Genomic DNA, 27,110 nt, shown 5'->3' on the forward strand with positions numbered 1-27,110 from the left:
ATTGGAAATAGATTCTCTTCTTGTGTCCTTAGTTATTTGTCAAGCACCAAAAGAGGACATATAGATCTTGTGCCTTAGTGACGCAGATATAGATAATACAGCTGTCCCTGGCCAGTTAATTAGCTTTTTATTATGGTATTTCTTTGCTCGCTGCTTGCATGAGAATGGGACATGTATTCTATTTTCTATGCAATAGAAAAGGAAATGCTCCAAGACTGCGTCAGAGGGATGTTTATTATTATTATTATTTCTTGAGGCTAATAGAAGATGTTTGCGTGAAACAAAATAGTTGGCAAGATGCTATGCAATATACTAATGGTCCAATGGCTGGACCCTATATCTAGCTGATAAACCTCCCAGATTCTTTTTTGGCCTTCACATCTTTCCACCCTGCCCTCTAAGCTAGGGATTCCCAAACTGGCCCGTGGGCCACCAGTAGCCCATAAGATTCATTCAGGTGGTCCACATCATCTTGGAATCACAGAACTGTAGAGTTGGAAGAGACCACTAGGATCATCTAGTCCAACCCTGCAATGCAAGAATCTTTTGCCCAACGTGGGGCTTGAACCCACAACCCTGAGATTAAGAGTCTCTCAATCTGTGGATTTGTGGTTGAAGATGGGAGACAGCACATCTATTGCATAAAATATTCATGTTGATTATTAATTGTATTTTTGTTGCTTCTTTTAATTCTAACATTGGATGTTATTGTATTCTATGGAGTTGCAATGGCTACAACTGGCAGAAAAACCATTAAGTGGTCTGTTAAGATGCTCAGGATTTTTCAAGTGATCATGGGAAAACAGCCAGCAAACTAATCTCCCTTGTTAGCAGAGAGGAGCGTCTGCCCATGATGACTGTAATTGATGGGCAGGTTCATGTGAAAGCAGGTGCCCCCTCCTCGACATGTACTTCCCGATTGCAAATAGGGAATGTGGAAAGGAAAACAGCCCTCAAGGCTACTGTGCATTAACTTCTAGAAGCCAAACAAACACATGAATGAATTTACTTTAATACGGTCACAGACCAGCATAAGCAAAACATCTAAATAAATAGCATAACAATATCTCTAAGTGGATAATTATTAAATTAATTGGGAACAAGAACCAAACGTAGATTAAAACATATACATAGAATACTTGATTAAGCATAGGTAATGGATGAATAAAACCGATAAGGAAAATTTAAAGGAGACCAGTTAAAAAAGAACAGCTGTATGGGGTGGGGCTTCAGAAGTGCAGATCTAACAATATGGGCCTTCTATTTATGACTGATTTGTAGCATAGACCATCCTTCGACGAATAGCTATCATGGCAAGCACAAAATCTGGCGACTAAATCTGTGACTTCTGGGCTTTCGTCCTGTAGTAATAGGGGGATGTAGTGTTGTTCTGAACACCCAGGGAACTTACATAGGATGGGCTGGATAAACCTAGCTTGAATGTCTATGTAATACTGGCAATAAAGAAGGGCATGCTCCGTTGTTTCCTGCTGCCCAGAGCCACATGAGCATTTTCTCTCCTCATGTGCTATCTTCCTATAATGGCTTTCCTGAACTGCTGAAGGGAGGGCCTGACAACGAGTCAAGGTGAAAGCCCTTCGTTGTTTTGGTATTTTAAGATTAGCTATGTATGGCATTTGAGACCAAACACACACATGAATAATGTCATACAGTGGTACCTCGGGTTAAGAACTTAATTCGTTCTGGAGGTCTGTTCTTAAGCTGAAACTGTTCTTAACCCGAGGTACCACTTTAGCTAATGGGGACTCCCACTGCCACTGCACGATTTCTCTTCTCATCCTGAAGCAAAGTTCTTAACCTGAGGTACTATTTCTGGGTTAGCGGAGTCTGTAACCTGAAGCATCTGTAACCTGAAGCATCTGTAACCTGGAGCATCTGTAACCTGAGGTACCGCTGTAATTTGTGTGGCTTTCTTCTTTTCATTCATTTTTGCCAGCAGTTTCCCCCATAATTCAAGCCTCAGAGAGACCTGCTATTAGCTTCCCCTCGCAAACCCAGGAGAACAGGAAGCACAAGCTGAGCATTTGTGATGGCGCTTCCCCGCCTTACCCGCCCGCTTGCAAACTCCAGAGTGACAGCCCAGTGAACTTTAAGAGGTGTCTTCACTGCTGGGAGGTTAATGATTTGCAAGGTGACGCAGGAAGGGCTAAAGGCCTTTCCAAGGTTCACTGGCTGCGGAATATGTGGAAGTGACCGCAGCATCCTGCACCTCACCCCCCCCCTTCCGTGACATTTGCATCTGCACCTGAACATCCAGAGCTGTTCTAGGCCTACAGCAGCGAAGATGATAGAGATCACAGAAATCCAGAGTAAGTATGACCATATCTTACAGCCTGAAAGGAAGAAGTTACTTCTTCTTATACCAGTGTAATCAGGTTAGCTAAGAAAGAATGATTGGGTCTAATCAAGGCTTCCTTTTGCCAGCTCAGCTTTTGGAGAATGTCACCCTGACCTCTCTTCTTTACTTCTTTACTTTAATACTTGCCTCTTCACTAGCAAGTTCAAGGCAGCAAACATAATGCTCTCCCTCCCCTCATTTTAATAACAAACCTGTGAGGTAGATCAGGTGGACTGTGACTGAGTGGCCCAGCAAGCTTTGTGACCGAGTGGGGATTTGAACCTGCACCTCCCTAGTCTTATGGTCCAGTGCTCTAACCACTGCACCACACTGGCTCTCTAGTTCCAGTGTTACTCTGTTGACTGTTTCACAGGCCCTTTTTTGGTTTGGTTTTGAAAAAGATCAGAGAACGCGCTGTTGGAAAAGGAAGTAAATTAATATCTTTGCCTCTGTTCCCAGGGCACAAGAGTTTCAGTATAATCTTTAACAAAAGTACAATCTGTGGGAGGAAAATAGAAGCCCTGTGACCCATGTGTATGGAGTAAATAACAAAAGAATCGACTCAAATAGATTTAAAATGCAAGGCTAAACTCTCTCCAGCAAGAGAGAGGCCCCAGTAGCAGAGTTTAAACTCACAAAAGTCAAGCAGAAGTATAGCTTTAGGAATACAGTCATACCTCGAGTTGCATTTGCTTCACGTTGTGTTTTTCCTGGTTACGAACGCGACAAACCCGTAAGTGTTTACTTCTGGGTTCACCGCTTCGCACATGTGCAGGAGTGATCTGCACGCTTCACGCATGTGCAGGAGCAATCTATCACATCACGCGCACGTGCAGAAGCAGCGCTCTACTTATGGACTTTTCGGGGTGCAAACGGCACCCTGGAATGGATCGTGTCCATAAGTAGAGGTACCACTGTATAGGTTGTTGGACCCATTTAGTCTGCTTGCAAACAGCACTCTTTTCTTTCCAACCCCTCTTGTGCTGAACAGGCCACACACTGTTAAGGAAGTTTAAAATTCTTTACTTACAAAACGTTCCAAAGGTCAGATTCATGCATTTCACAGAATCATAGAGTTGCAATGGACCACAAGGGTCATCTAGTCCAACCCCCTGCAATGCAGGAACCTTTCACCTAATGTGGGGCTCAAACCCACGGCCCTGAGAGTAAGAGTTGCATGCTCTACTGACTGTGCTATCATATCCAAGCAGCAACGGGGACAGGACGGGATGGGACGGAGGGACACATGCAGCTTCAATTCCTCCTTTTACAGAGGTAAGGGGGTATGACTTAGCTGAGTTTAGGAACAGACCTCTCTGGTTCTAGCCCTTTTCATGCACAAACTAGAATTCATGCATAATTATCATAGAATCATAGAATTTTAGAATATTTGAGTTGGAAGGGTCCCTAAGAATCATCTGGTCCAATCTCCTGCAATGCAGGAATATGCAGCTGCCGCATATGGGAATTAAACCTGCAACCTTTGCATTATCATCACCATGCTCTAGCCAACAGAGCTATCCAGGCTGCAATTTCCCACAAATTTTACATTTATTGCTCTGCTCACTTTTGCCTTTGGCCCCATTCACCATTGACACACAGCTCCCAGAAGGGAATGCAGCCCTTAAACTGAAGAAGGTTTGCCATCTCTCAGCTAGACTGTGATGGGACAGTGAGTTGCAGATCACCAGCAGAGTTTGTGTCAGGGACCTGTTTGCTGTCTGCCAATGTATCACCCAGAGGGATCTTTCCAAGACTGCCAACTATCATCCTGCAAAGGAACACAGCACATGGTAATGAAGAGCAGGAGAATTAACACAGCTGTCCAACACTGACATTTGACTATGATAGACACCCTAACCCATACAGATCTCAAAAGAAAAGCAGGACCATGCAAGAACAGGTATTCTGAGCCCAAATTGCAGACACCAGAAACGTATTTTCCCACTATTGAGTTATAAGTGGGCCTTCCTCCCCCTGATCTTCAGAATGCTGTGTGTTTGATTACATTCATTTCATCTGTTACAGGGATTGGTGTGGGACTTGTGGGCTTTGGGGTGTTTTTCCTCCTTTTCGGTATGCTATTGTACATGGATTCGGTGCTTCTGGCCTTCGGAAATGTAAGTTTCTTTCTCAAGCTCCAGATGTTTCCTTCCAGATGTTGCTTTTGTCATCACATATATCAGCCAGTTTGCCTTCAAAGCTTTGATGAATCATAAGGATCACTAAGCCCAGTTTACAGGCACTGTTGTGGAAGGTAGTTCCATTGACATCAACTGGGAGACTTGCTTCCAAGCAGAGTTGTCTAGTCTAAGGTTTTAAGGAATGACTACCAGCCACGATGGCTGTGTTCCACCTCCTCTGTCAGAAGACGTATGTATCAGTCACTGGAAGCCACAGGAGGTGAGAGTGCTGTTGTGCTCAAATCCTTCTTTCATGCTTCCTATAGGCAAATGATTGTTCAAAGTAACAACAGGATGCCGGACTGCATGGGCCTTTGGCCTGATCAGGACTGGCAGCCCATTACAGAATTGAAACTTTTGTATTGTGTACCAACCACTATACACAGCACATGCTGCAAGGGTATGGGTGTAAGTGATACTTCATGAACTGAGGAAGGTGATGTTCCTCCAGCAACACAATACCCTTGGTCAGCAGCTTCCTGTGTCAACAATGAAGTGGCTGAAGGCAATGGTGTAGCATGGGTTGCCAGTGCCCGGGGCAGTGCGGAGGGGGTAGGTAGGAGGGAGCAAAACAGGCAGAGTACACATGCACATTCAGTATCAGTATCAAACTTTATTTCGGTCACAGACCAGCATAAGATAAAACATACCGAAACTGAGCACATAAGACTGAAAACAGGTAATGAGTAAAAACTGGTAATTAAAAGGTGATTATATATCATACCTACTTAAGATATAGAAACAGGGACAAACAGTTAAAAGCGACTATGTGGGAGGGAGTGTGAAGGAGCACAGGTCTTGCATTTTGGGCCTAGTTTGTGGCGCAAACCATCCTTCAATGAATATCCATCATGGCAGTGCAGTATCTAGGAACTGAGTACTGTATGTAACATCTGGGCTTTCATCTTGAAGTAGCAGGGAGGTATGAAATTGTTCTGTGTGACCTGGGAATTTATGTAGTCTGGGCAAGTAGTATCCATTTAATGATATGTCATCCCTGGTCCAGGTTTCCTGTATCAGTAAGATGTGATGTTGTGATAGAAAATCAGTGAAACAGGTGTTCCTGATACATGCTGCCCATCTGACCACATTCCAGGTTAGAAGGGCAACCTTATGCTGGCCTGTTGGCTGTCAATCCCTCTTTCCCTCACAAGATGGTTGGGGGGCTATTAATTCCACCTGTGCATGCACAGTCAAGAGTTATTGTGCTGTCCTTGTTTGCAGGGATAAGCTGTTTTCAACGGAGCCCAGCAACGGAAGCATGCAGCTGTATTCAGGCAGCACTGGGTGTCGAAATTCTGTGCCCCCTAACAATTTTGCACCTGGGGCAACCACCCCTTGGGGGGACCCCTACACTGCCACTGGCTAAAAGATCCCTGCAAGACAAAGAAAAGAGAGGCAACAGGACCAATGTTCCCCTTTCCTTCCAAAGACAAAACAGATAGAATTACTGAAGAGGATAAAAAGTTCATCAAGCCTGTAGGAAAGATTCAGCCTTTACGCCCAGCACCCTTAAGAGAGAATACCAGGGATAGCCAATGTGGTTACTCCTGATGTTGTGCACTGCCGTCCCCATCAGCCCCAACCAGCATGCCCAGTGGTCAGGGATGGGGTGGGGCTTGGTCCAAAAAATCCAGAGGGTATTGTGTTGCCTACACCTGAATTATAAATGATCACTATATAAAGTGTTTTGTGATTAAAAAAAAGAAAAGCAGTATATACATAAACATGAAAATCAGGGGCAAGAAATCAGGAGCCCTCTAGATATTGTTGGACTACAACTCCCATCAGCCAAAGCTAGGGCTGACAATGACAAACAGTCAGGGATGGTGGGAGTCCAACAGCATCTGAAAGGCCGCACGCTCCCCATCCCTGATAAAGTGTCTACTAGCTATAATACACTCCAATAATCCCTGGGTTTTGATCTTCTTCTCTTTAGATCCTGTTCCTGTCTGGCCTGGCCATTATCATTGGACTAAGAAGAACCTTTGGTTTCTTCTTCCAGAGGCAGAAGCTTAAGGGAACCAGTTTCTTTTTGGGGGGCATAATTATCGTCCTGCTTCGGTGGCCTGTCCTAGGCATGCTTCTGGAGACCTATGGCTTCATTAACCTCTTCAGGTGATTATTCATACCAAAGCCACAAAGCTTTCTAGGGAAACTACTGTATGTAGGCAAGTCTGGGTAAGTCCAGGGTTGCTGATAGCTGCACGTGATGCCAGACCTGAACTCTACAAGTTTACAGTTTCTGAAATTGGTGCTCTAAGTTGGAGCCTCATGGGCTACAACCTTACCAGTTCTGACAAGAAGAAGATGGGGACAACATTTGCCCTCCTCCAGTTTGCAGGGACCTCATCTGTTTTTCAGTAATTCTCAAATATTATATACGGAGGTTCTGAGATTATGTCCACAAGCTCCTTTAGTACCCTTGGGTACAGCTCATCACCTCGTGGAGATCTGAATTAATTTAAAGTAGCCATGGGTTCTGTTATGTACTGAGTTGAATAGGATCCAAACTGAAGCAGTCTGATTGGTCCTAGAACAATAGGATTCAGAATGCAGCAGTCTGATTGGTCCTAGAACAATGCAGCAGTATGATTGGTTGGCAGGAACCACCCAATCCTGCTCCAGATAGAAGTGAATCCACAACCTGATTGGCTTACAGTAGAATTCCAGAATTAGCCAATCATGTGCAGCCCATTGTGTAAATAATGTATATAAAGCAGATACTGTGAGGGGACATTTATTCATTCCTCCTCACCACTATGAGCTGAATAAAGAGCATGAAATCACTTTGCGACTCTGAGTATATTTCACTGGCGACGAAGGTGGGATCCCGCTGAGCTGACTGCCACACACAGCACCGCAGCACCGCCAACTGCCGCACCGCTGCCTCGCACCGTGTATCCAGGCTTCAGCTCCGGGGCACAAGGAACTCAGAATGGCAGCCAACAGCAGCTTCTCGCCATTCAACCCAGCATCTGGAGACTGGGAAGCGTACGCCTCCCGTTTCACCTTCCTCCTAGAAGCCAAAGGGGTCACCGACGAAGAAGACGCCAAGAAGAGGGCGATATTCTTCAGCGTCTGCGGAGAGGAGACGTTTGAAATTGCCCGGGCTCTCCTTGCGCCTGAAGACGTCGCTACTGTTCCATACAAAACAATAATGGAACAGCTGAAGGGGCACTTTTCGCCGCAGCCCTCAGTGGTGGCTCGTCGAAATGCCTTCTACGCAAAGCGGCAAGCCCCTGGGGAAACCATAACTGGGTTTGTGACCTCTCTCCGCCAAGCCGCCCGGTTCTGCAACTTCTCAGAGCTGGAGAACATGCTTCGTGACCGCCTCGTCGGTGGCCTGAAGGATGAGAAGCTGCAACGACGCCTCTACGCTAAGAAGGACCTAACGTTCCAGGTCGCTCTGGAGGAGGCCCTGGCAACAGAAGCTGCCGAGAGGTCGACCCAAGAGGCACGGCCGAGCCTGCCATCCCAACCGAGGGTCCACCATGAAGACCTCACCGACGACTCAGGATCCGACAGGGAGGAGGTGCACCGAGTACAGCAGCGCACTCAAGCAGCGCACAGACCACAGCTGCCTCGACGAGAAGGAGGGAACTGCGCAAGCTGCGGGGAGAGTCACGAGAGGAGGACCTGCCGTTTCCGCAACGCAGAGTGCAGGCAGTGCAGAAAATCGGGACACATCGCCCGGGTGTGTCGGGCTCGGCCCACCCGACACCAGGCATCAGATGACCAATCCAAGAGCCCCAGGTCCCGGGGCCCAACGCACCAAGGCAACTCGACGGAGCTCACGGACTTCCAGGTATACCAGTTGCCCCACCCCAACGTAGAGAAAATTTATGTAGAGGTACAGATAGAGGGGGCCCCATGCCGCATGGAGCTTGACACGGGTTCAACTCTATCCATAATCTCGGCAAGGACCTTAAGGAAACTGTGTCCCACTGGGGGTCCCAAACTCAGGCCGGCCCCATTCACCCTCCGGGACTTCCAGAAACGTAAGGTCCCCACAATGGGGGTGGGGACCTTCAGGGTGCAATACCGAGGGCGGACGCGGCAACTGGACTTGCTTGTGGTCAAGGGCCCCTACATTAGCTTACTGGGATTGGCATGGTTTGGACCACTGGGGCTAGCTGTCACCGGGGTGAACCACACTAGCTTACAAGTGGACGTGGACGCCATATGCAAGGAATTTCCAGGGGTTTTCGATGGGAAATTGGGACAGTATACGGGCCCCCCCATTGCGCTACAGCTTGACCCCGCAGTACGACCGGTCAGGCTCAAGGCCCGCCGGGTCCCGTTCGCCTTGAAACCCCGTATAGACGAGGAATTGGACCGACTCGTAGAGCAAGGAGTGCTGGAGCCGGTGCCTAATGCTCCCTGGGAAACCCCAATCGTCACACCCGTCAAGCCTAATGGTTCGGTCCGCATCTGCGCAGACTACAAATGTACCATAAACAAGGCCCTCACGGCCCACGCATACCCAGTGCCAGTGGTCAGCCATGTCCTTGCCACCCTGGCTGGGTCGAAAATTTTTGGCAAGCTGGACTTGGCCCAAGCATATCAACAGCTGCCAGTAGATGAGGCCACAGCAGAGGCACAGACGATTGTGACGCACAGAGGAGCGTTCAGGGTAAAGCGGCTGCAATTCGGTGTCAGCGTGGCACCAGGCATATTCCAGAATATAATGGACTCTCTCCTTAAAGGGATTCCTGGCGTCACCCCCTTCTTCGATGATGTGTTGATTGCCGGCCCCACACCAGAGGAGTTTGAGGACCGCCTCCGCACCGTTCTGCACCGTTTCCAGACGGCGGGTCTCAAGGTGAAGCGGGAAAAATGTCTACTAGGAGTGCCTCAGGTGGACTTTCTGGGATTTATGGTGGACGCAGAAGGGGTCCACCCGACTGGGGACAAGGTACGGGCCATTTGTGATGCCCCAGCGCCCAAGAGCAAGACTGAACTTCAGGCCTTCTTGGGACTATTGAACTTTTACCATTCCTTCCTTCCCCACAAGGCGGCGGTAGCGGAGCCCCTACACAGACTCCTGGACAAGCGGGCCCCTTGGGTGTGGGGCCAGCGCCAGGAGGCCGCATTCCAGGCAGTCAAGGACTTGCTTGTCTCAAACTCGGTCTTGGCACACTTCGACGAGAGGCTGCCGGTGGTGCTAGCATGCGACGCCTCACCCTATGGCATTGGAGCTGTCCTGGGGCACCAACTCCCGGATGGAAGAGAGGTACCGGTGGCGTACTTTTCCCAGACACTCAACACAACCGAGCGGAACTACTCGCAAATCGACAAGGAGGGTCTGGCAATCGTAAAGGGAGTAAAAAAATTCCATGATTTCTTGTACGGGCGGCCCTTCACCGTGGTGACTGACCACAAGCCGTTGCTTGGCTTGTTTGCCCCCGAAAAGCAGACCCCCCAAGTGCTGTCTCCTCGCGTCCTCAGGTGGTCAATTTTCCTTGCCAGCTACCAGTATGCACTGATTCACCGACCTGGGAAGGCGATGGGCCATGCGGACGCCCTCAGCAGGCTACCACTACCGGAAACAGGCCCTGACCCAGCACCTGCACAAGAGGTTATGAGCCTGGAGCTGCTTCTCGACCGCCCCATTCAGGCACAAGAAGTTGCACACCATTCCAAGAAAGATAGGGTCATCTCCCGGGTCCTGGACTGGGTGTGGAGGGGATGGCCCAGCAGCAGCCCCGGGCCAGAATTCGCCGGCTACACAACCCGCAAACATGAACTGTCGGCCCACAAGGGGTGCCTGTTATGGGGAAGCAGAGTCGTTGTTCCCCAGCCCCTCTGCAAAAGGGTCCTCACAGCCCTACACGAGACACATCCAGGGGTAGTAAGAATGAAGGCCCTTGCCAGGAGTTATGTGTGGTGGCCGGGGATCGATGGAGAGATAGAGGCCTGGGTCAAACACTGCCAGGCCTGCCAAGAATCCCGCCCAGATCCCCCAAGGGCCCCAGTCCAGTCCTGGGAGTCCGCCCGAGCACCATGGTCACGCCTGCATGTGGATTTCGCTGGCCCCTTTCAGGGGAAAACATTCTTCATAGTGGTGGACTCCTACACCAAATGGCTGGAAGTCGCACTGGTACCGTCCACTTCCACGTCCGCAGCCATCCGGGTACTACGCAGGCTGTTTGCAACCCACGGGCTCCCTGACACTCTCGTCTCAGACAACGGGACTGCATTTACGTCAGGAGAATTCCAAACCTTCACAGCGCAGAACGCCATCCGCCACATCCGTTCGGCGCCGTTCCACCCTGCCACCAATGGCCAAGCAGAACGCATGGTGCGGACCACCAAGGACACCCTTCGCCGCATGACGCAAGGGGACTGGGAGTACCGCCTTGCCACATTCCTTCTAGCACAGCACAGCACCCCCAGCTCAACGACTGGCCGGAGCCCCGCTGAACTACTAATGGGTCGGCGCCTTGCAATCAGATTGGACCGCCTTCACCCCGATAGAGCTCAGGATGAGGTAGTGGTGGGGGAAGGCAGGAACCCCCGGACCTTCGAGGCCCAGGACCCAGTGTACGCAAAGAATTTTGGGGCAGGCCCAGCATGGGTACCCGCCACAATCACCAGGGTCACTGGCCCCGTGTCGTACGAGGTGCTAACGGATGGGGGGCAATGCTGGCGCCGCCACTGCGACCAGATACGGCGACGATTCCCGGGAGAAAACCAGGAGGAGGACAGGTCAGAGGAGTCCCAAGGGAACAGCGGGGCAGTGAGGCCCATAGAGCAGGAGGGGCCAGCAGGAGAGGCAGAATCAGTAAATACAGAGAGGACCCGTGAGGCCGAAAGGACACCGGAACCAGAACCACGACTGAGCGAGCCGGTTGCACCAGACCAAACAGCCGCATCACAGCCAGCATCCTTGGAACACGAGCCAGAACCCGGAGCCCGGACCAGGGAACACCCCAGGCCACAACGCACACGTAGGCCGCCGGCATACCTTGAGGACTATGAATGCGACCTCCCGGGCAGGACTGGAACTTAGAGGGGAGGGGTGTTATGTACTGAGTTGAATAGGATCCAAACTGAAGCAGTCTGATTGGTCCTAGAACAATAGGATTCAGAATGCAGCAGTCTGATTGGTCCTAGAACAATGCAGCAGTATGGTTGGTTGGCAGGAACCACCCAATCCTGCTCCAGATAGAAGTGAATCCACAACCTGATTGGCTTACAGTAGAATTCCAGAATTAGCCAATCATGTGCAGCCCATTGTGTAAATAATGTATATAAAGCAGATACTGTGAGGGGACATTTATTCATTCCTCCTCACCACTATGAGCTGAATAAAGAGCATGAAATCACTTTGCGACTCTGAGTATATTTCAGGTTCCCTTACCACCTCCTTTTTTGGACTGTATCTCCCTCTTTGCATTGTTTATTCTGTGCTGCCATTCCATTCACACAATGGATTTCCACTTGCACAATGGATCTTCCCCTCTCCTCTCCTGTACAATCCTTTATGATCCTCAAAAACTGCTTTAGAGGGTTGGAGACCCTCCAGACCAGATTGTTCCTTCATCCACAGATTACCTCTCTCCAGCTACTTTTCTCTCGGCCAGGATCACTTCTGGTATTGGAGCCTCGGCTGGGAAAAAGATGCGCAGAGGAAGGAGCCATGGCTAGAGAAGCTATGAACAAAGGAGTGGGTCAGCACTCTTTAGCTATCTTTCTACTTTGCTTTCAACACAGAGAATTGCTGCTGTCACATCTAGTTTAACTCTCAGGTTTCGTTCCGGCTGCTGATTTTCAGCCATTATTAACAATGACTTATTTGTCCTCAGGAGTTTTTTCCCAATTGCCTTTGGGTTTCTGGGATCATTGGTGAACATCCCATTTTTGAGCAAGGTAAGAAAAAATTTCGTGTGTCATGCGCTCTCAGGGGAGCATGATTCTATCTGGCTGGTTTGGTTCCCTTAAGCTTTACAACAGGGTTGGGGAACCTGCAGGCTTCCAGGTACAACATACAACTCCCATTGTCCCCTGAGTGGCTGGGGCTGATGGGAACTGGAGTCCAACAATAGGACTCATCTACACTTCCATTTGTGCCATGATCTGTAGGCACAGGTCTGTGATTTTAAAAAACCCCCAAAAAGTCACTGTATACTGTTGAACTGGAACAAACATCAGTCAAAATGAGAGGCACAAATACAAGATGGGTGACACCTGGCTTGAGAGCAGTACATGTGAAAAGGATCTAGGAGTCTTGGTTGACCACAAACTTGACATGAGCCAACAGTGTGACGCGGCAGCTAAAAAAGCCAATGCAATTCTGGGCTGCATCAATAGGAGTATAGCATCTAGATCAAGGGAAGTAATAGTGCCACTGTATTCTGCTCTGGTCAGACCTCACCTGGAGTACTGTGTCCAGTTCTGGGCACCACAGTTCAAGAAGGACACTGACAAACTGGAACGTGTCCAGAGGAGGGCAACCAAAATGGTCAAAGGCCTAGAAACGATGCTTTATGAGGAACGGCTAAGGGAGCTGGGCATGTTTAGCCTGGAGAAGAGGAGGTTAAGGGGTGATATGATAGCCATGTTCAAATATATAAAAGGATGTCACATAGAGGAGGGAGAAAGGTTTTTTTCTGCTGCTCCAGAGAAGCGGACACGGAGCAATGGATCCAAACTACAAGAAAGAAGATTCCACCTAAACATTAGGAAGAACTTCCTGACAGTAAGAGCTGTTCGACAGTGGAACTTGCTGCCAAGGAGTGTGGTGGAGTCTCCTTCTTTGGAGGTCTTTAAGCAGAGGCTTGACAACCATATGTCAGGAGTGCTCTAATGGTGTTTCCTGCTTGGCAGGGGGTTGGACTCGATGGCCCTTGTGGTCTCTTCCAACTCTATGATTCTATGATTCTATGATAAGTCCTCTGAAGGCTGATGTTTGTTCTGATTCAGTGGTAAACAGTGAGTTTTCGCAGGGAAAGAGGTGGGACCAAAACAACAACAACAACCCATGCCTGGAAATAATAGAATCATAGAATTGTAGAGTTATATAATCCTTCAGAGAAATGTGATTGGTTACAAATGACTTCTTGTTGCAGCTGTTCCAGAAACTTGGAGACACCACCTCTATGGTATAGCCTGGAGAAGTGGCTTCCTACCACAGACAACTTCCCCTCCTACAAGCAAATAGACTACTGTGTTGTTTTCACAGCGATGTGCCATTGAGACCTCCTGCCCAGTTCATACCTTTGAAGACCCCTGTGTGATCACCTGCAGGAGTGTGCAAGGTTATTAGCAGGTTCATATCCCAGCAGGAATTGCCTGGAGGTGCTGTTTGCAAGAGCAATTACAACTGAACTGCTGGTTCATAGACATGATCATGCTGGAGCTAGACAATGGCTATGGACAATGGCTGAGTGAGCATTGGTACCTGGGCACATCCATGTTCACAAGATTTCTTAGCAACAAACCAACATTTAGGACTTATCAATTTGCTCCAAGGAAGACACATCCCTTGGGGTCTTCACCTTCCAAACAGCTGCAGTAGAGTGAGTAAGCAAAGTACCCAGTTTCTTTTGTTTTGTTGACATGCTGTACCCACTGATATTTTTCATCCCTTGTGAGAAGCCATAATGCAGGCATCTCCAAACTCGGCCCTCCAGGTGTTTTGGGACTACAACTTCCATCATCCCTAGCTAACAGGACCAGTGGTCAGGGATGATGGGAGTTGTAGTCCCAAAACAACTGGAGGGCCGAGTTTGGGGATGCCTGCCCTAATGGATCAGAAATTTGAAACTGAAGGGATTAAAAGCACATAAGTTGAAAGGCATAATTTGAACACTATGACACTAGAACAATTTGTGTTATCTCACTAGCCAAATTTCAACAATAGGAAGGAGGAAAATGAATATAAGGGTGAGAAGTGTTGTTCTGAGTTTTCTGTCAATTTCAAAATCCCAGTAAAGAAAATGGTTGGGGGAGGGGATATGTTCGCAAAATAACTTGCAGTTCAAAAAGACACACACACAGCCTATACTTTGGAGCAATGTCTATTTAACAGAACGTGAACGCTGTTTGATTCCACCATGTGCATATTTTCTATTTTTTTATTTAACAAAACATAAAACATGTTTTAATGATATCAAATAAATCATGTTTCTCAAGATGTCACGGGTGTGCATGTCTGTTTTGCTCAGATGGGAAAATAGGAGCTACAGGGAGACTACTTGATTTGGGAAAGACAGCAAGGGTAGGGAGTTAAAACCACTGGTGAGGGAACAGTGGCTGCATTTTGTCATTTAAAAAGAACATGGGAGAGCCAACCATGGACCTCAAACCATCTTACAGTAGTACCTCGGGTTACTTACGCTTCAGGTTACATATGCTTCAGGTTACAGACTCCGCTAACCCAGAAATAGTACCTCGAGTTAAGAGCTTTGCTTCAGGATGAGAACAGAAATTGTGCGGTGGCAGCACAGCAGCTATGGGAGGCCCCCATCAGGTAAAGTGGTCTTCAGGTTAAGAACAGTTTCAGGTTAAGTACGTAACCAGAGGTGCCACTGTATTTAGTTTGGCTAAAGCTATGGAGATGGCTATTCAGCAGAGAGCTATGTGATCTTTCTTCCCAACCTCCACCTTGTGCACAGGGCCTCTGTATGTCGGATATGTACCCTCCAAATAATATGTACAGCTGCTGCCCCCCCCCCGCCTTGTACAGTAGCATGGCATGGGGGGCACAGATTAAGTTGCCCCGGGCACAAAATTGTTAGGGGTGCAAAATTTCAACACCCAGTGCTGGGCATGTGTAGAAGAGGGCAAGAGAGAATAATGTGGAAGAGATACCGTATTTTTCGCTCTATAGCATGCACCTGACCATAACACGTACATAGTTTTTAGAGGAGGAAAAACAAGAAAAAAATATTCTAAACGAAACAGCGGATGTATGATTTTTGTGGTTCATGCTGTGGCCACAGACATGTGATCTGACGGTGAGTTTGGGGTAGCCCAATGCAAAAATCCTGAGGATCCATGTGGATCCATGCTTTGTAACCACGTTTTTGCACCATTGAGGCCCCGGGCAACAGTGGGTGCGTGATTTTTTTGGTAGCCATGGACATGCTATGTGATCTGATGGTGAATTTGGGGTGACCCAGTGCAAAAATCCTGAGGATCCATGTGGATCCGTGCTTTGTAACCATGTTTTAAGTGGGGAGGGAAGGAAAAGCACTCAAGGGACAAGGAACACGCGTGGGGTGGGTGGAGAAGGATGCTGTTAATAATGCAGAAGAGGGGTATAAGAGGAGAAGGCTCCTCTCCTCTCCCGCTTTGCTCCTTTAAAGCAAGCAGGCTCTCTGTCCCTCTCTCCTCCCCACTCAGCGGGTCTTCTCCCGCTTTGCTATTTCAAAACAAGCCATGGAGGGAAGGAAGGGGAACCATGGATCCTCTGCTCATGACTGCAGCAGATCCCCCCGCCATCCATAGCCATTCGCTCCATAACACGCACAGACATTTCCCCTTACTTTCTAGGAGGAAAAAAGTGAGTGTTATGGTGCAAAAAATACGGTACTTAGAAAAATGTTTTAAAAGGAAGGTTTGAGGGGGGGAAAACATGTTTAAATCAGAGCAAGATGGAGAAGGCATTTCATTCTCCGGAATTACCAATTTATACCAACAGCTCTGGCTCCATTGTGAAGAAGGCGGAAACAATAATAATGTAAAGCTGCCCCATACTGCAAGCAAGAGGAATAGGCATGGCAACTGTTTCTGAAGCAGAATCCATTAAGGAGGGAGAGTAGAAGACAAAAGGTAGAGGTGGATCCATCTCTGCTGATGTCAACTGCCAGGTCATGCAGCAAAGGGGGGTTGGTGGGTTATACTGCACTTGAGAGGGACCTGGACTCCAAAGAGCAGCTGCGCTCTCCTCCTTTCAAGAGATCAAACAGAAGCAGCAGAGGAGTCTTGGCACGAACATCTAAAAGAGAACTGAGGTTAGTAGAGAGGGAGGAACTTTAAGCCTCAGGCTGCACTTGCACACTAACCTGAGAGAAAGTCCTGCTGAACTGAATGGGGCTCACTTCTGAATAAACATGAATAGGATTGCACTGTGGGGCTAAAATGTATGCAGATGTATACATGGGAGTAAGCATCATTAAATGAGTGTGACTTGCTCCAGGGCAAGCGATTCATAGGTCTTTTTCATTTTGGAAGAGGTAGATTGCTTTTTAAACGAATGAAATGTATCCCCCCCCCCCTCTGCATGTTGCCTGCATGAATTTTAACACTCCCCCCCCCCCATATGACTACTGTTTAAAGCTGCATACAAATGATAGGTTTTTTAAAGAGAGGAAGGAAAGAAGCTTGGGACAGGAATCAATTGGTATCCACATACTTTTTTTTTTTTGTCCCACTCTTGTTTCTGGTCAAACAGGTTTGGCAGGATTTGAAACAATACAAAAACCTGACATACCTGTTTTCCAAACATGGGATGAGGGTTCATACCATGAATAGCAATCCCATTTTCAAACAACCTTTAACTTTTTTGTGGGGGGATAACGAAACTATTCTCTCTTTAATTTAATTATCCTCTTTGGATTGGAACATTTAAAACTTCAACAGAATCTATCTTCTCTGCTCTCCGGGTTTTGTGTTTAACCTCACTTGGGTTCGCAGAGTACCGTACTTGAGAATCAAAGAGTATAGCAAAATGCATAAGGAGGAAATCTGAACTGGAAGAGGTACCTTCTGAACAAAACCCTCACCCCCTGACTCCCAAAGGTGGAGGGACTGGGTTTTCCCATTCAGTATACCCTGTTTTCTTCTGTGACCCATAGACATGTAAGTGCCAGGGCTGTGGAGTCTGTCAAAATTCCTGACCTAGCCAACTTGTTGCATGATCAGTGAGTACTGAAGAACATGATTGTTGCTTTTGTGTCTGTCATCCATGAGAACTCACAGGCTTCAACACAGACTAATGAGGGTTTTTATTATTATCATTATTGATAGCTGGTGTTTGAAAGTTTTTAAACAGAGGATGTTTTTAAGCAGAGTTTGGATGGCCATCTGTCATGGATGCTTTAGCTAAGTTTCTTGCATTTTGGGGGATTGGACTATAAGCATATCCAACTCCCAAGAGACTGTGTTCTACTCCCAGTATAAAAAAACTGGCAGTGATCTACCCATTGTCATTGGAGGGAGAAGGAGCGTGCGTGGGGTAGGTAGATTGCCCAGAGTTGTTGAGCTTTTTTGGGGAGGATTGCACAGAGTTTTTTAGCTTTCCCCCCATAACTTTTTGTACATGATAAGGATCCTGTGAACTACCAGGATCTGCTGGGAATCTACTGGTAGATCACAATCTACTGGTTGGACATCCCTTTGACCCTTGGGGTCCCTTCCAACTTTACAATTTTATGGTTCTATGAAATTTCACCCCAGCTTTGGAAGTCATGGGGTGGGGGCGGGGGGGTGCATTGGGCAAGTCTCCCTCTCTTGTCAGACTCAGTTTCCTGACTGCAATTATTACAGAGAGAAGATGCATAATACCACATGTTTGAAGAACACAGTAGAGTAATAATGATAGTAAAGAAATAAATATGTGCTCAAGCACAGAAGTAAGGTTCTTAAAAAGGTAGGACATTGCAACAGGAAAAGGGGATCAGGCTTCCTCTGTCCCTCTCTTCTAAAGCAACAGTGGGGAAACATTTGCCCTGGAAAGAACTTTTCTAAAAGCTGAAAACTCCTTGCAAAGATACGTGACTTTTCATTGTTCACCATATCAATCAGGAGCCCATAACAGGCACATTAGTACAATCCACTGGTCAATGTGCCCTGTGCAGGCAACATCCACTACTGGTGTGCTTCTACTCACATAGATGATTCAAATCATACACAATGCATGCTGATCAAATTTAGCTAAACAGGAAAGATGATCTGCATGTATTTCTAATATAGCTAAACAAAATTTTCCCTTTGTTTTAAATTTCCACAGCTATTTCGTCTCAGTATCATAAGCCCCCTAATACATACTTCTCAGGGTTTCTTCTAATTGCACAGGACGCTGAAATTCAAAGGGCTGAAGGAGCAATTGGCTTAACTGGACATTGTTTGACATCCTTCAACTTGTAAGATTCCAAGGCTTTATTTTGCATTCAGATTTTGACTCAGTCCTCCTGAGTCGGCCACTGTATTTCCTTGTTTAGTAACTGGTGTCATTTCCCTAGACCTTTTCCCCAGCTCTGCTTGTTCTCAAAACAAGCATGTGCTGGCTTGAATGGAAAAGGAAATATAATAAAAAAAATATTTTCCTGCAACCGTATCACATTACCTTTTCTATTAAAACAAAATATTGACAGGTCAATAGAGACCTAAAAGTAATTATAATTATTTAGCAATAGGAAAGGACATCAAAAGTAGTTATTCTGATGACAGAGTCAGCTTTGATTGGAACCCTGTGGTGGAGAGGACTCTTCCTACAATGCCATTGTCTTTATAAATTACTTGGTTAATTTAGACCATGATTGAGGGACCTATGGCCTTCAGCTATTGCTGGACTACAACTCCCATCATCCCTGCCCATTGCTGGAGCCCAACAACTTCTTGATTGAAATGCTTGATGGCCAACCTGTCTCTAATTTCAGGGGACTGCTGTCTCAATGGTGTCCCAGGGTAACTGAGGCTGAGAGGAACTGAACCAGAAAAGTCTAACTGCAAGATTTCAAGCCTTGTCACCCCATCAGCAGCCTCCCTCTCCTCCCCTTGCCATCTCCTCCTCTTTCCTTCTCTTGTATATGTCCTTGTGATTTGGAGATTAGTGGCAAGAAAGTCATGCAACTGCCCTTTTCACTCTGCCAGCACTGTTTTTCTGCTGTGTTTTCTTCCAGCATTTTCCCACCTGCTCTCCTTTCCTTTATCTTTCCTTTCAGATCCGCTACATCCCAGGATGAGCCTGTTCCATTCCTCGCTGGTGCTCCTATTACTCTTCAGCGCTCCCTTTGGAGAACCAGCTGGCAGCTATTTCCCTCTTAAGGACTCCTGGCATGCAGGTAGCAAGTGGTATCAGTTGTGACCCGTTCCTACATTTAACCTGCACTCTTGATTCCAAGATCAGGAGTGTCATTTTAGTATTTTGATTTTCAAACATGGGCTGCATTAATTCATGCTGGACCCCACTATGCCGATCTGCAGGGGACCACTGTGGACTCTATAGTCCATGTGGCTAATTCTTAGGAAGGTGTGGGTATCGCAGATGTACTTACCTCCTACCTGCCTCCCTTTGGGAGAGAACTGTGGCTCAATGCAAAAGGTCCCAGCTTCAGGCCCACTGCATGTGTAGGACTGAGAATGAATTCTAACTGAAACCCTTGAGAGCCACTGTCAGTCGATGTAGACCATGGATGAGGAACTCTTGCCCTCAAATGTTGAACTCCAACTCCCATCAGCCCCAGCCAGCATGGCCAGTGGCCATGGATAATGGGATTTGTAGTTCAACAACATAGAGAGAGCAACGAGTTCCCCTGGTATAGAAAATATTGAGCTAAGTAGGCGAATGGGATGACATAAGGCAGCTTTCTACCTTCTTATGCTTTTCCACCAGGGTGCTTTCCACATGCCTCACCATTTGTGAAAGTTAATGGTGGGGAGGGGATAATGCAAAATTTACTTTTCAACAGGTTTCTCACCCCACCCCAACAGTGAGCCTCAAATCCCCCCCCCTCTCTCTTCCTCATTCTCCCTAGGGGAACTTTCCAAAAACATTGCCAACCCAAGCCACTGGGCTGATGCCATCCCATGTCCACAAAGGAAGTCCACACCACCTTTTATGGACAAGCGTCAGGAGCAGCAGCAGCAGCTACGGCAAAGGATGCCTCCAGGGAAGAGCAGAGTTGTCTCCGTCCCACAGGGGGCCTTGCTGGTGGAACGGGAGAATGATCTCTCCACCTACAACTGGAACTCCTTCGGTTTAAGATATGGCAAGAGACAAGTGTTGCCAGCAAAGGAGAAATTATGAAAGTGTGGGGCTGCCATAGCCAAGTATGGTGGTCCGGGGGGAGACCTCAGGGGAGAGGAACAGGGAAAGCTCTGTATTGTGGTGGTTTCTTTCTTTGCTCTTCTGAAGGAATGGAAAACAGTTTATGGTTCTCAGTTCTCTGAAGTTCACAGTAAGATGCTGGCATTTCAGCAGAGCAAGGATGGAAACATATGTTTGTTTTTGAAGTAGCAAGCAGGTCATTGCTTATTTCTTGCACCAGTTCTAACTGGATATTATAATAATGACCATGTTCATTCTGTTTTCACTAAGTGGTGTATACTATATAGTATTACAATGGCATAAAAAAACAGGGAAGGGGCAAAGCGTTTGGATGTCCACAAGTTGTTGTGTTAAACTTTTCTGTCTACTTGTCTATATCGCATGCATAATTGTATAAACTTCTATTATGTCACCTCTTACTTGTCTTTTCTCTAAACTGAAACTCCCAAATGCTAAAAACTCTTCCTCACAGGCCCGGCGCAACCATTAGGCAAGGTGAGGGCACTGCCTCAGGCAGCAGAAGCCCCACCTGCCCTGCTGCCTCCATCAGTGATGGAGAAGTGGCACCAACACTGGCACCCATTTTGGGCAAGATCTCACCCCAAATTGGTGCAATCTTGCCCCAAATCAGTGCTGATGGCAGCACTGTTTCTCTGCCAGCGGTGGATGTGGGAGATTGTGTGATGCAGGTGGTGGCAGGTAAAATATGGCAGCAGTGGCAGCAGCAGTGGCAGAGCAGCATGCCACTTCCCGATTCATCACAAGCAGCAAAACAGGGTGCGCCACCCCTGCTTTCTTGTAGGGGAGTTGCTCCACCCCCTTGATCATTTTGACTGCCATTTTCTGAACCTTATGCAGCTCTACAATATCCTTTTAGCGGTGATGCAACCAAAGGAACTTTGGCAAAGGAACTCTAGGGCTGGGGGCATATGGTCTACATTCCCATGATGTATAGTCTTCATTTCCTAGTCTTCATTCTCACGATGTATAGAAACAGCAACAGTGGCTGAAATTCGTTGTAAGGGACACACACAGCCCCTAACAGCAGTTGTTGGGTAAAGGTTTGCGTAGTTAGCAAAAACAACAACACAAGTCTCAAGTTAGATTAGACCTCAGATTTTGCCATTAGAATGTTCTGAACTCCCATAAAACTCAGATGTGACATGCCCTGCTCAAACCTATAATTCATTCCCAGAACCCAAGAAGCACAAATAAGGCTTTTCCAGAAGCAGATAATAACTAAAGACTGCTACTGCCCACTGTTCTGGTGACTATTTCTGAGTCTTTCTCTTGCCCTTCTTGTTTTTTGTCCTCTTTCTTAGCAGTGTGAGCCCCTGGCCCCATTGCAAAGCATCATTTCCTTGCTCACTAATAAGCTCATGAACGCTACTGTGTTTGCCTAGCTGCACAAACAATGCACAAAACCCTTTGGATCCTTTCAATTTCACTTTAGATCTCAGCTGCTAATTTTTACAGAGAGGTTGGGCCACTGGAGGAAGTAATTGAAAAATTATTTGCAGGGACTTGGGCAGCTGAGAGACCAATGGCTGCTTCTCTGTGTGCCAGGATGGCAAGAGGGGAGATTTAGAAACAAACGGCCCCAGGATTAGGGGAAGAAGACTCCCTTTTGTGCCATGTTTCTAGGCACAGCTTCTGTGCATTACAGCTCCGTGTCCAAGCAATTTCCCCCTCCCCATCAGCTCTTTCCGCATGCAAACCTACTCTTTATTGCTGAATCGGAGCAAACAGCAGTTCATGGAAAACCAAAGACCCTCCAAGTGTCCCCATTTTCCAGGGACAGTCCTGGATTTACAGAAGTTGCAGAAAGTCCTGTCCACAAAAGTACAATCAGCACGTAAATCACTTCAGAATAAGCAGAGCAAACATCCACAACAACCCAGTAATGGGGCAGAGAAAACACAATCATGGGGTGGAGAAAGTGGATGAGGGAAAGCTTTTCCCTCTCCATTCCTCATAAATCTAAAATTCAGGGTCATCCAATAAAACTGATGAGAAGAGGATTCGGGACAGACAGAAGCAAGTGTTCTCTTTTCCTTTTACACAGGGCATAAACCATTGATGGAACTTGCCTCTGTAAGATGTGGTGATGATGGCTACCAGCTTAGATGGCCTTAACAGGGGATTAGACACATTCCTGGAGGATCAATCTGTCAACAGCTACTAGTCATGGCTATATGCAGTCTCCCAGTGGGCTCAACAAAAGGAGAGTGATTAACTTTGTATCCTGCTAGTGAGCTTCTCATGTACATCTGGCTGGCCACTATGGGAAACAGGATGCTGAACTAGAAGAGCCATTGGTCAGATCCATTGATCTTATGTTCTGAGCCCAAACAACTCCTGCAATGTGAAGAAACACTACAAAAAGCCCATCAACGTTCATTGGCACCTTTAGATCCTTGATTTATTTAATTTATATATAAGATTTCCTACTCACCCTTCACCAGGGATTAATTTCATTTCTTAGGCCGAGCTGCTGCATTTCAAATTCTGTTCCTGGATTCTCACCAGCTCTGATCTGTCTCCTCCTACTACTTTGATCTACTCAAGAGAACCCTGTCTCCTCCTTTAGTGCTTCTTTCGGTTAGCACTAAGTCGATGAGAAATATTAGAGGAGGAAACAGGAGATCAGAGGAATGCAAAGAGAATCTCGAGAATAAAAGCTTCTCTAACTTAAGTTAGCAGTCTCTAGCATGGGTCTTGAGGAGACTGCAAGGATGACATTGGAGAGAACTTTCCTGTACAGGTAAAGGAGCCTATCCCCTCGGGAAAGCCACTTCCGGCCTGCCCAGGAGGTGGGGTTGCGGGCTTCACGCCCACCCCCACGTGAGCGGGGGCTGGTTTCAGCCCCCGCGAGAGCAGGGGAATCCCGGCCGCGTCTTCCCCCCCAGCCAGCCAATCGGCTGGCTGGGGGGCGTGGCCTGCCCTATTTAGGGCCGGCGCAGAGGGGGCTCGCCCTCTTTTCGCCGGCTAGCCCCCATGTTTTCCCACCCTCCCTCCCTTTAGGTAGGCTTTAGGTAGGTCTCTGACTTTGCTATGGACTTCGGTCTGTCACTGCAAGGGGCATGGTAGGAATTTTTCCCAATTGGCAATTTACAGCCATTTGGTTTTTCACCTACCTTGCAGCAACTCGTCACAACTCCTCGGCATTGGCGGTTAGGCATTGGTAAGAAGGGGTTAAGAAGATGTGGGGGGGGGAGCAACGCCATCACCTCCCCCCAGTGAACGAAGGGTGGTCTGATAAAGGACTCCGGGAGGCGTGGCCCTGTCCGAAGCCTATGGAGGTGTGGGCCAAAGGCACGCCCCCACCCGCGGTGACCCGGGAGAGCTCCTAGTTGACTTGCCTCAGCAGGAGACTCCCCCTCTATGGTGTTAACCCTTCCCGTGTCTCCAGCAAATGGGCTGGAGCCAGATAGTCGATAGGACCAATGCCTAAGCCAATGCCTCTCATTCCTGAATTCAATAAAGTTGTGGCCTAATTCGCTCATTTAACCTTAATTATGGTGTTTTGTGTCTTTATTTATCCTGGTGGGGGGGCGGGAACTCGCCACGCAATATGAAATACTGGCAGGTACAAGTGTAATGTGCCTGTGGCAGCCCAGGGCTTTCAACTGAAGTGCCCAATGAGAGGTTAACATCAGATTTAACAGGACACAGCAGCAGAACAATGAAAAGAGCTCTCAGACCCAGGAGAAATAATTGGCACATAATATGATACAACAAAAAAGTTATTGAGATTTGAATAGATGCTATACTCTCATAAAAGTGTGGATGAGCCCTGATTATCCAACTCAATCATTTCCCTATCTGACACAGTTTGTGTCCCTATCTGACACATATGGCGGGCATATGCAGTAAACTGACAGATGAATGCAAAGAAATAAAATGAGAGGCAGGATCAGTGTCCATGTGAAGTTTCCATGGGAGTGAACCACATTATTACTTTATGTGATTAAATTGTGGTCTATGGATCCCTCAAGATGGGGGATTTTGTTTGTGTGTGCTTGTGTGTGCTGACGCAATAGTAGTGGATTTATACTGGACTGCTCAAGTATCATTTTTTCTATTAGTTGTTGTGCAATGCTTCCCCAGTTTCACTGCATTATTGCCATCTGGAGGGCCACTCTTGTGCAAACATGTAACAGAAGCAGCACTAACACCCATCCCAAGTGTTTGTGGCATGAAAAGTTGCAGGATTTCGGCAGGAAGCTATGGGACATGCACCAACTGGAAATGAAGCAGTATAGTATGTATGCCTGCCCCAAAACATTAGCATGTGAAAACGGTATTGAAAGTGGGGACCCTGATATCATCATGAGCAGAAATCATAATGAACTTACACTAAAAATGGACAATTGTAGCAGAACTGGGGATATCAGTCCTACAACTTCTTTCCTCTTAATTTAAAACAACTCCTGTATCCTGAAGTTATGTGAAAGATACTGCCCTGATGGGATTGTGCTCTGAATATAAACAAGGCCTACTGGGTGACCTGAAAGTGCATTTATTTCTGCCATCTCCTCTCCTGCATCTTTCTCATATCTCTGTCCCAGCTAGCAAGCAAATGCAAACAGGGGTTGGTGATTTTTTGACCCTCTGGCTGGAAGGGTTTGCCTAAGGGCTTGCAGGCTGGGCAGTGTGACGTAGTTGCTGGAGCCTTAAAGGGTGGGAGTCTTGCAGTCCCTGCGTGGGAAAAGGCCTCTGGTTCCTGCAAAGAAGAAGGCTCAACAATGACCTTGTGGAGCCAGGCTGACCAAGAATGGGCAATCCGTAAAGGAAAAGGAAAGGGATTAAAAGCAAGGCAAAAGGCGTTAAAGTCTACACTGGCATAGGCATAGAGTGAAGATCTAAGTAGTGAAAATCAGATGGGGAAATTGCATGCAGAAAACTCTGCTCTATCCCGACTGCTGTGATTCACATAAGCAAGAGTTGTGTGGATCCAAGAACAGTTTAACTGCATCATGTGATTTTCTTTAGCAACCAGCAACTCGGTCTGCCTTAGTATGCTACTGTACAATCCAGTTTCAATAGCTTTGTTCAGGATCTGCATATGTCATGTATGCTCTAAGTATTGTTGCACACCATCCCAATCTCTGAGCAGTGCAAGATCCCAGGGGTTCCAGGTGCTTGCCCAGAGTTTGTGTTTCCTTTGGAAATGACACAGAGCAGAGACTGTGGTGACTTTATGATATATGATTTATATATCACATATATACAGCATGAGCCTACAATGGAGGGGTTCTCAGCATCAACACCCCAAGAGGGTCTTCATAGAATTGTAAAGTTGGAAGAGACCCTGAGGGTCATCTAGTCCAACCCCCTGCAATGCAGGGATCTCAACTAGATCATACACAACAGATAGCCATTTGACCACTGCTTAAAAACCTCCAAAGAAGGAGAGTCCACCGCCTCTCTTGAGTCTGTTCTGTTTAACAACAGCTTCTACCGCCAGTAAGTTCTTCCTGTTGTTTAGTCAGAATCTCCTTTCTTCTAACCTGAATCCATTGGCATCAATGGAAGGCTGCACCAGCCTGTGTAGGGTTGGGAGACGTTGGGGGACCAGTGCGGTCTGGTGTGAGGACGGAAATGCAACGTGTTCCCCTGCTAATTCCTTCTCTTTTAGTAACTACTAAGAGCAAACGACTTCCTTTTAGGCTGTACTTCCTTCCTGCTTCTTCTCAGTCAGTATCAGTATGAGCTAATACTGTGGTTCCCAACATGGGGCACACGTCCCACAGGGGGACAATTTGATTTTTAAGGGGGGCAATTCAAGAATGAGTTATTAACAGTTAATGGCCTTTTAGATTTCCTCCACATGAATAGGAGTTCACTTTTTGAATAATAAGAATTATATGTCAAAGGGGGAGGCATCAGTATTTTAGAGATGCTTAGGTGGGGCATGGCCAAAAAAAGGTTGGGAACCACTGAGCTAATGTGTGCTAGTGTCAGCTTCTTGGCTCCAACTCAGTCACATGTAAAACCTGTGCTCAGAATGGCTTTTTTGCCATGGACAATAAACCTTACCTTTTCTTCATCTCTTCAAGTAGCAGTCTCACCAGACTATTGCCTTTTGCACAGTGCTGCGATACATTTATCAAACTCCAAGAGGGGGAGTTTAGCTCCCCTTACCCACACATTTCTGTGGCTCTTTAAAGTGGCCCTCCAAGGCGTCTTTCGCACTTGCATCTGGAGATGCCAGGGATCCACTCGGCCGCATGCAAAATGTGTGCATTCCCAGTATGCACTCTTCCCATATGTTCTGTTTGGCCCCAATATGCCAGTTGTACCACAAGTTAATGCAAATGTATATTTTTTGCCAAGATAGGTTTTACATTTGCAGAGCAGGCAGATTATTCAAGCTGGCGTAAGCTGTGTGCTTGTGAAAATCCATCAAACGCTTCCCATGCCTCTCTCCGTCATATAAAAAGTCTCACCCAAAGGTTACTGAGGCCATCACAACAGAAGTAACTTGGCTGACACTTGGAGGAGCTCGCTGTTATGCTGCCATATGTGCCCTCCTCCTCCCACCAAATCCCAAGTGCCTGTAATA

General features: G+C 47.1%; 2 protein-coding genes across 5 annotated transcripts; both read left to right on the forward strand.

Moving 5' to 3' along the window:
* The first annotated feature begins 1,949 nt into the window (after positions 1-1,949).
* GOLT1A (golgi transport 1A) lies at positions 1,950-14,683 on the forward strand. Of its 3 annotated transcripts, XM_081010459.1 has the most exons (5): positions 1,972-2,330; positions 4,388-4,479; positions 6,482-6,660; positions 12,354-12,417; positions 13,617-14,683. In XM_081010459.1, exons 1-5 carry the CDS (start codon positions 2,306-2,308, stop codon positions 13,653-13,655), a joined length of 399 nt encoding a protein of 132 aa, XP_080866585.1. In that variant the 5' UTR covers positions 1,972-2,305; the 3' UTR covers positions 13,656-14,683. The 3 variants fall into 3 exon arrangements, with proteins under 3 accessions (XP_080866584.1, XP_080866585.1, XP_080866586.1); XM_081010458.1 differs by lacking the exon at positions 13,617-14,683 and having other exon boundaries at positions 1,950-2,330; positions 12,354-12,917; XM_081010460.1 differs by lacking the exons at positions 1,972-2,330; positions 4,388-4,479 and adding an exon at positions 4,488-4,762.
* Positions 14,684-16,416: 1,733 nt separating this feature from the next.
* KISS1 (KiSS-1 metastasis suppressor) lies at positions 16,417-20,895 on the forward strand. 2 transcript variants are annotated; one of them, XM_081010461.1, is made up of 3 exons: positions 16,417-16,505; positions 19,437-19,556; positions 20,250-20,895. In XM_081010461.1, the coding sequence occupies exons 2-3, from the start codon at positions 19,454-19,456 to the stop codon at positions 20,519-20,521; spliced, it is 375 nt and encodes a 124-aa protein (XP_080866587.1). In that variant the 5' UTR covers positions 16,417-16,505; positions 19,437-19,453; the 3' UTR covers positions 20,522-20,895. The 2 variants fall into 2 exon arrangements, 1 of the variants encoding a protein (XP_080866587.1); XR_013987788.1 differs by lacking the exons at positions 19,437-19,556; positions 20,250-20,895 and adding an exon at positions 18,503-19,399 and having other exon boundaries at positions 16,423-16,505.
* Positions 20,896-27,110: the final 6,215 nt, after the last annotated feature.

The sequence above is a fragment of the Podarcis pityusensis genome (assembly GCF_964106645.2).
Source record: "Podarcis pityusensis genome assembly, chromosome: 6".
NCBI lineage: Eukaryota > Metazoa > Chordata > Lepidosauria > Squamata > Lacertidae > Podarcis > Podarcis pityusensis.

Bases quoted from the DNA above. Each gene is read 5' to 3' on its own strand.
- GOLT1A (XM_081010458.1), top strand. From the start codon at position 2,306: ATGATAGAGATCACAGAAATCCAGA. The intron at 4,480-6,481 runs GTAAGTTTCTTT...TCTTCTCTTTAG, and splicing joins TGCTTCTGGCCTTCGGAAAT to ATCCTGTTCCTGTCTGGCCT. The intron at 6,661-12,353 runs GTGATTATTCAT...ATTTGTCCTCAG, and splicing joins GGCTTCATTAACCTCTTCAG to GAGTTTTTTCCCAATTGCCT.
- KISS1 (XM_081010461.1), top strand. From the start codon at position 19,454: ATGAGCCTGTTCCATTCCTCGCTGGTGCTCCTATTACTCTTCAGCGCT. The intron at 19,557-20,249 runs GTAGCAAGTGGT...CATTCTCCCTAG, and splicing joins TAAGGACTCCTGGCATGCAG to GGGAACTTTCCAAAAACATT.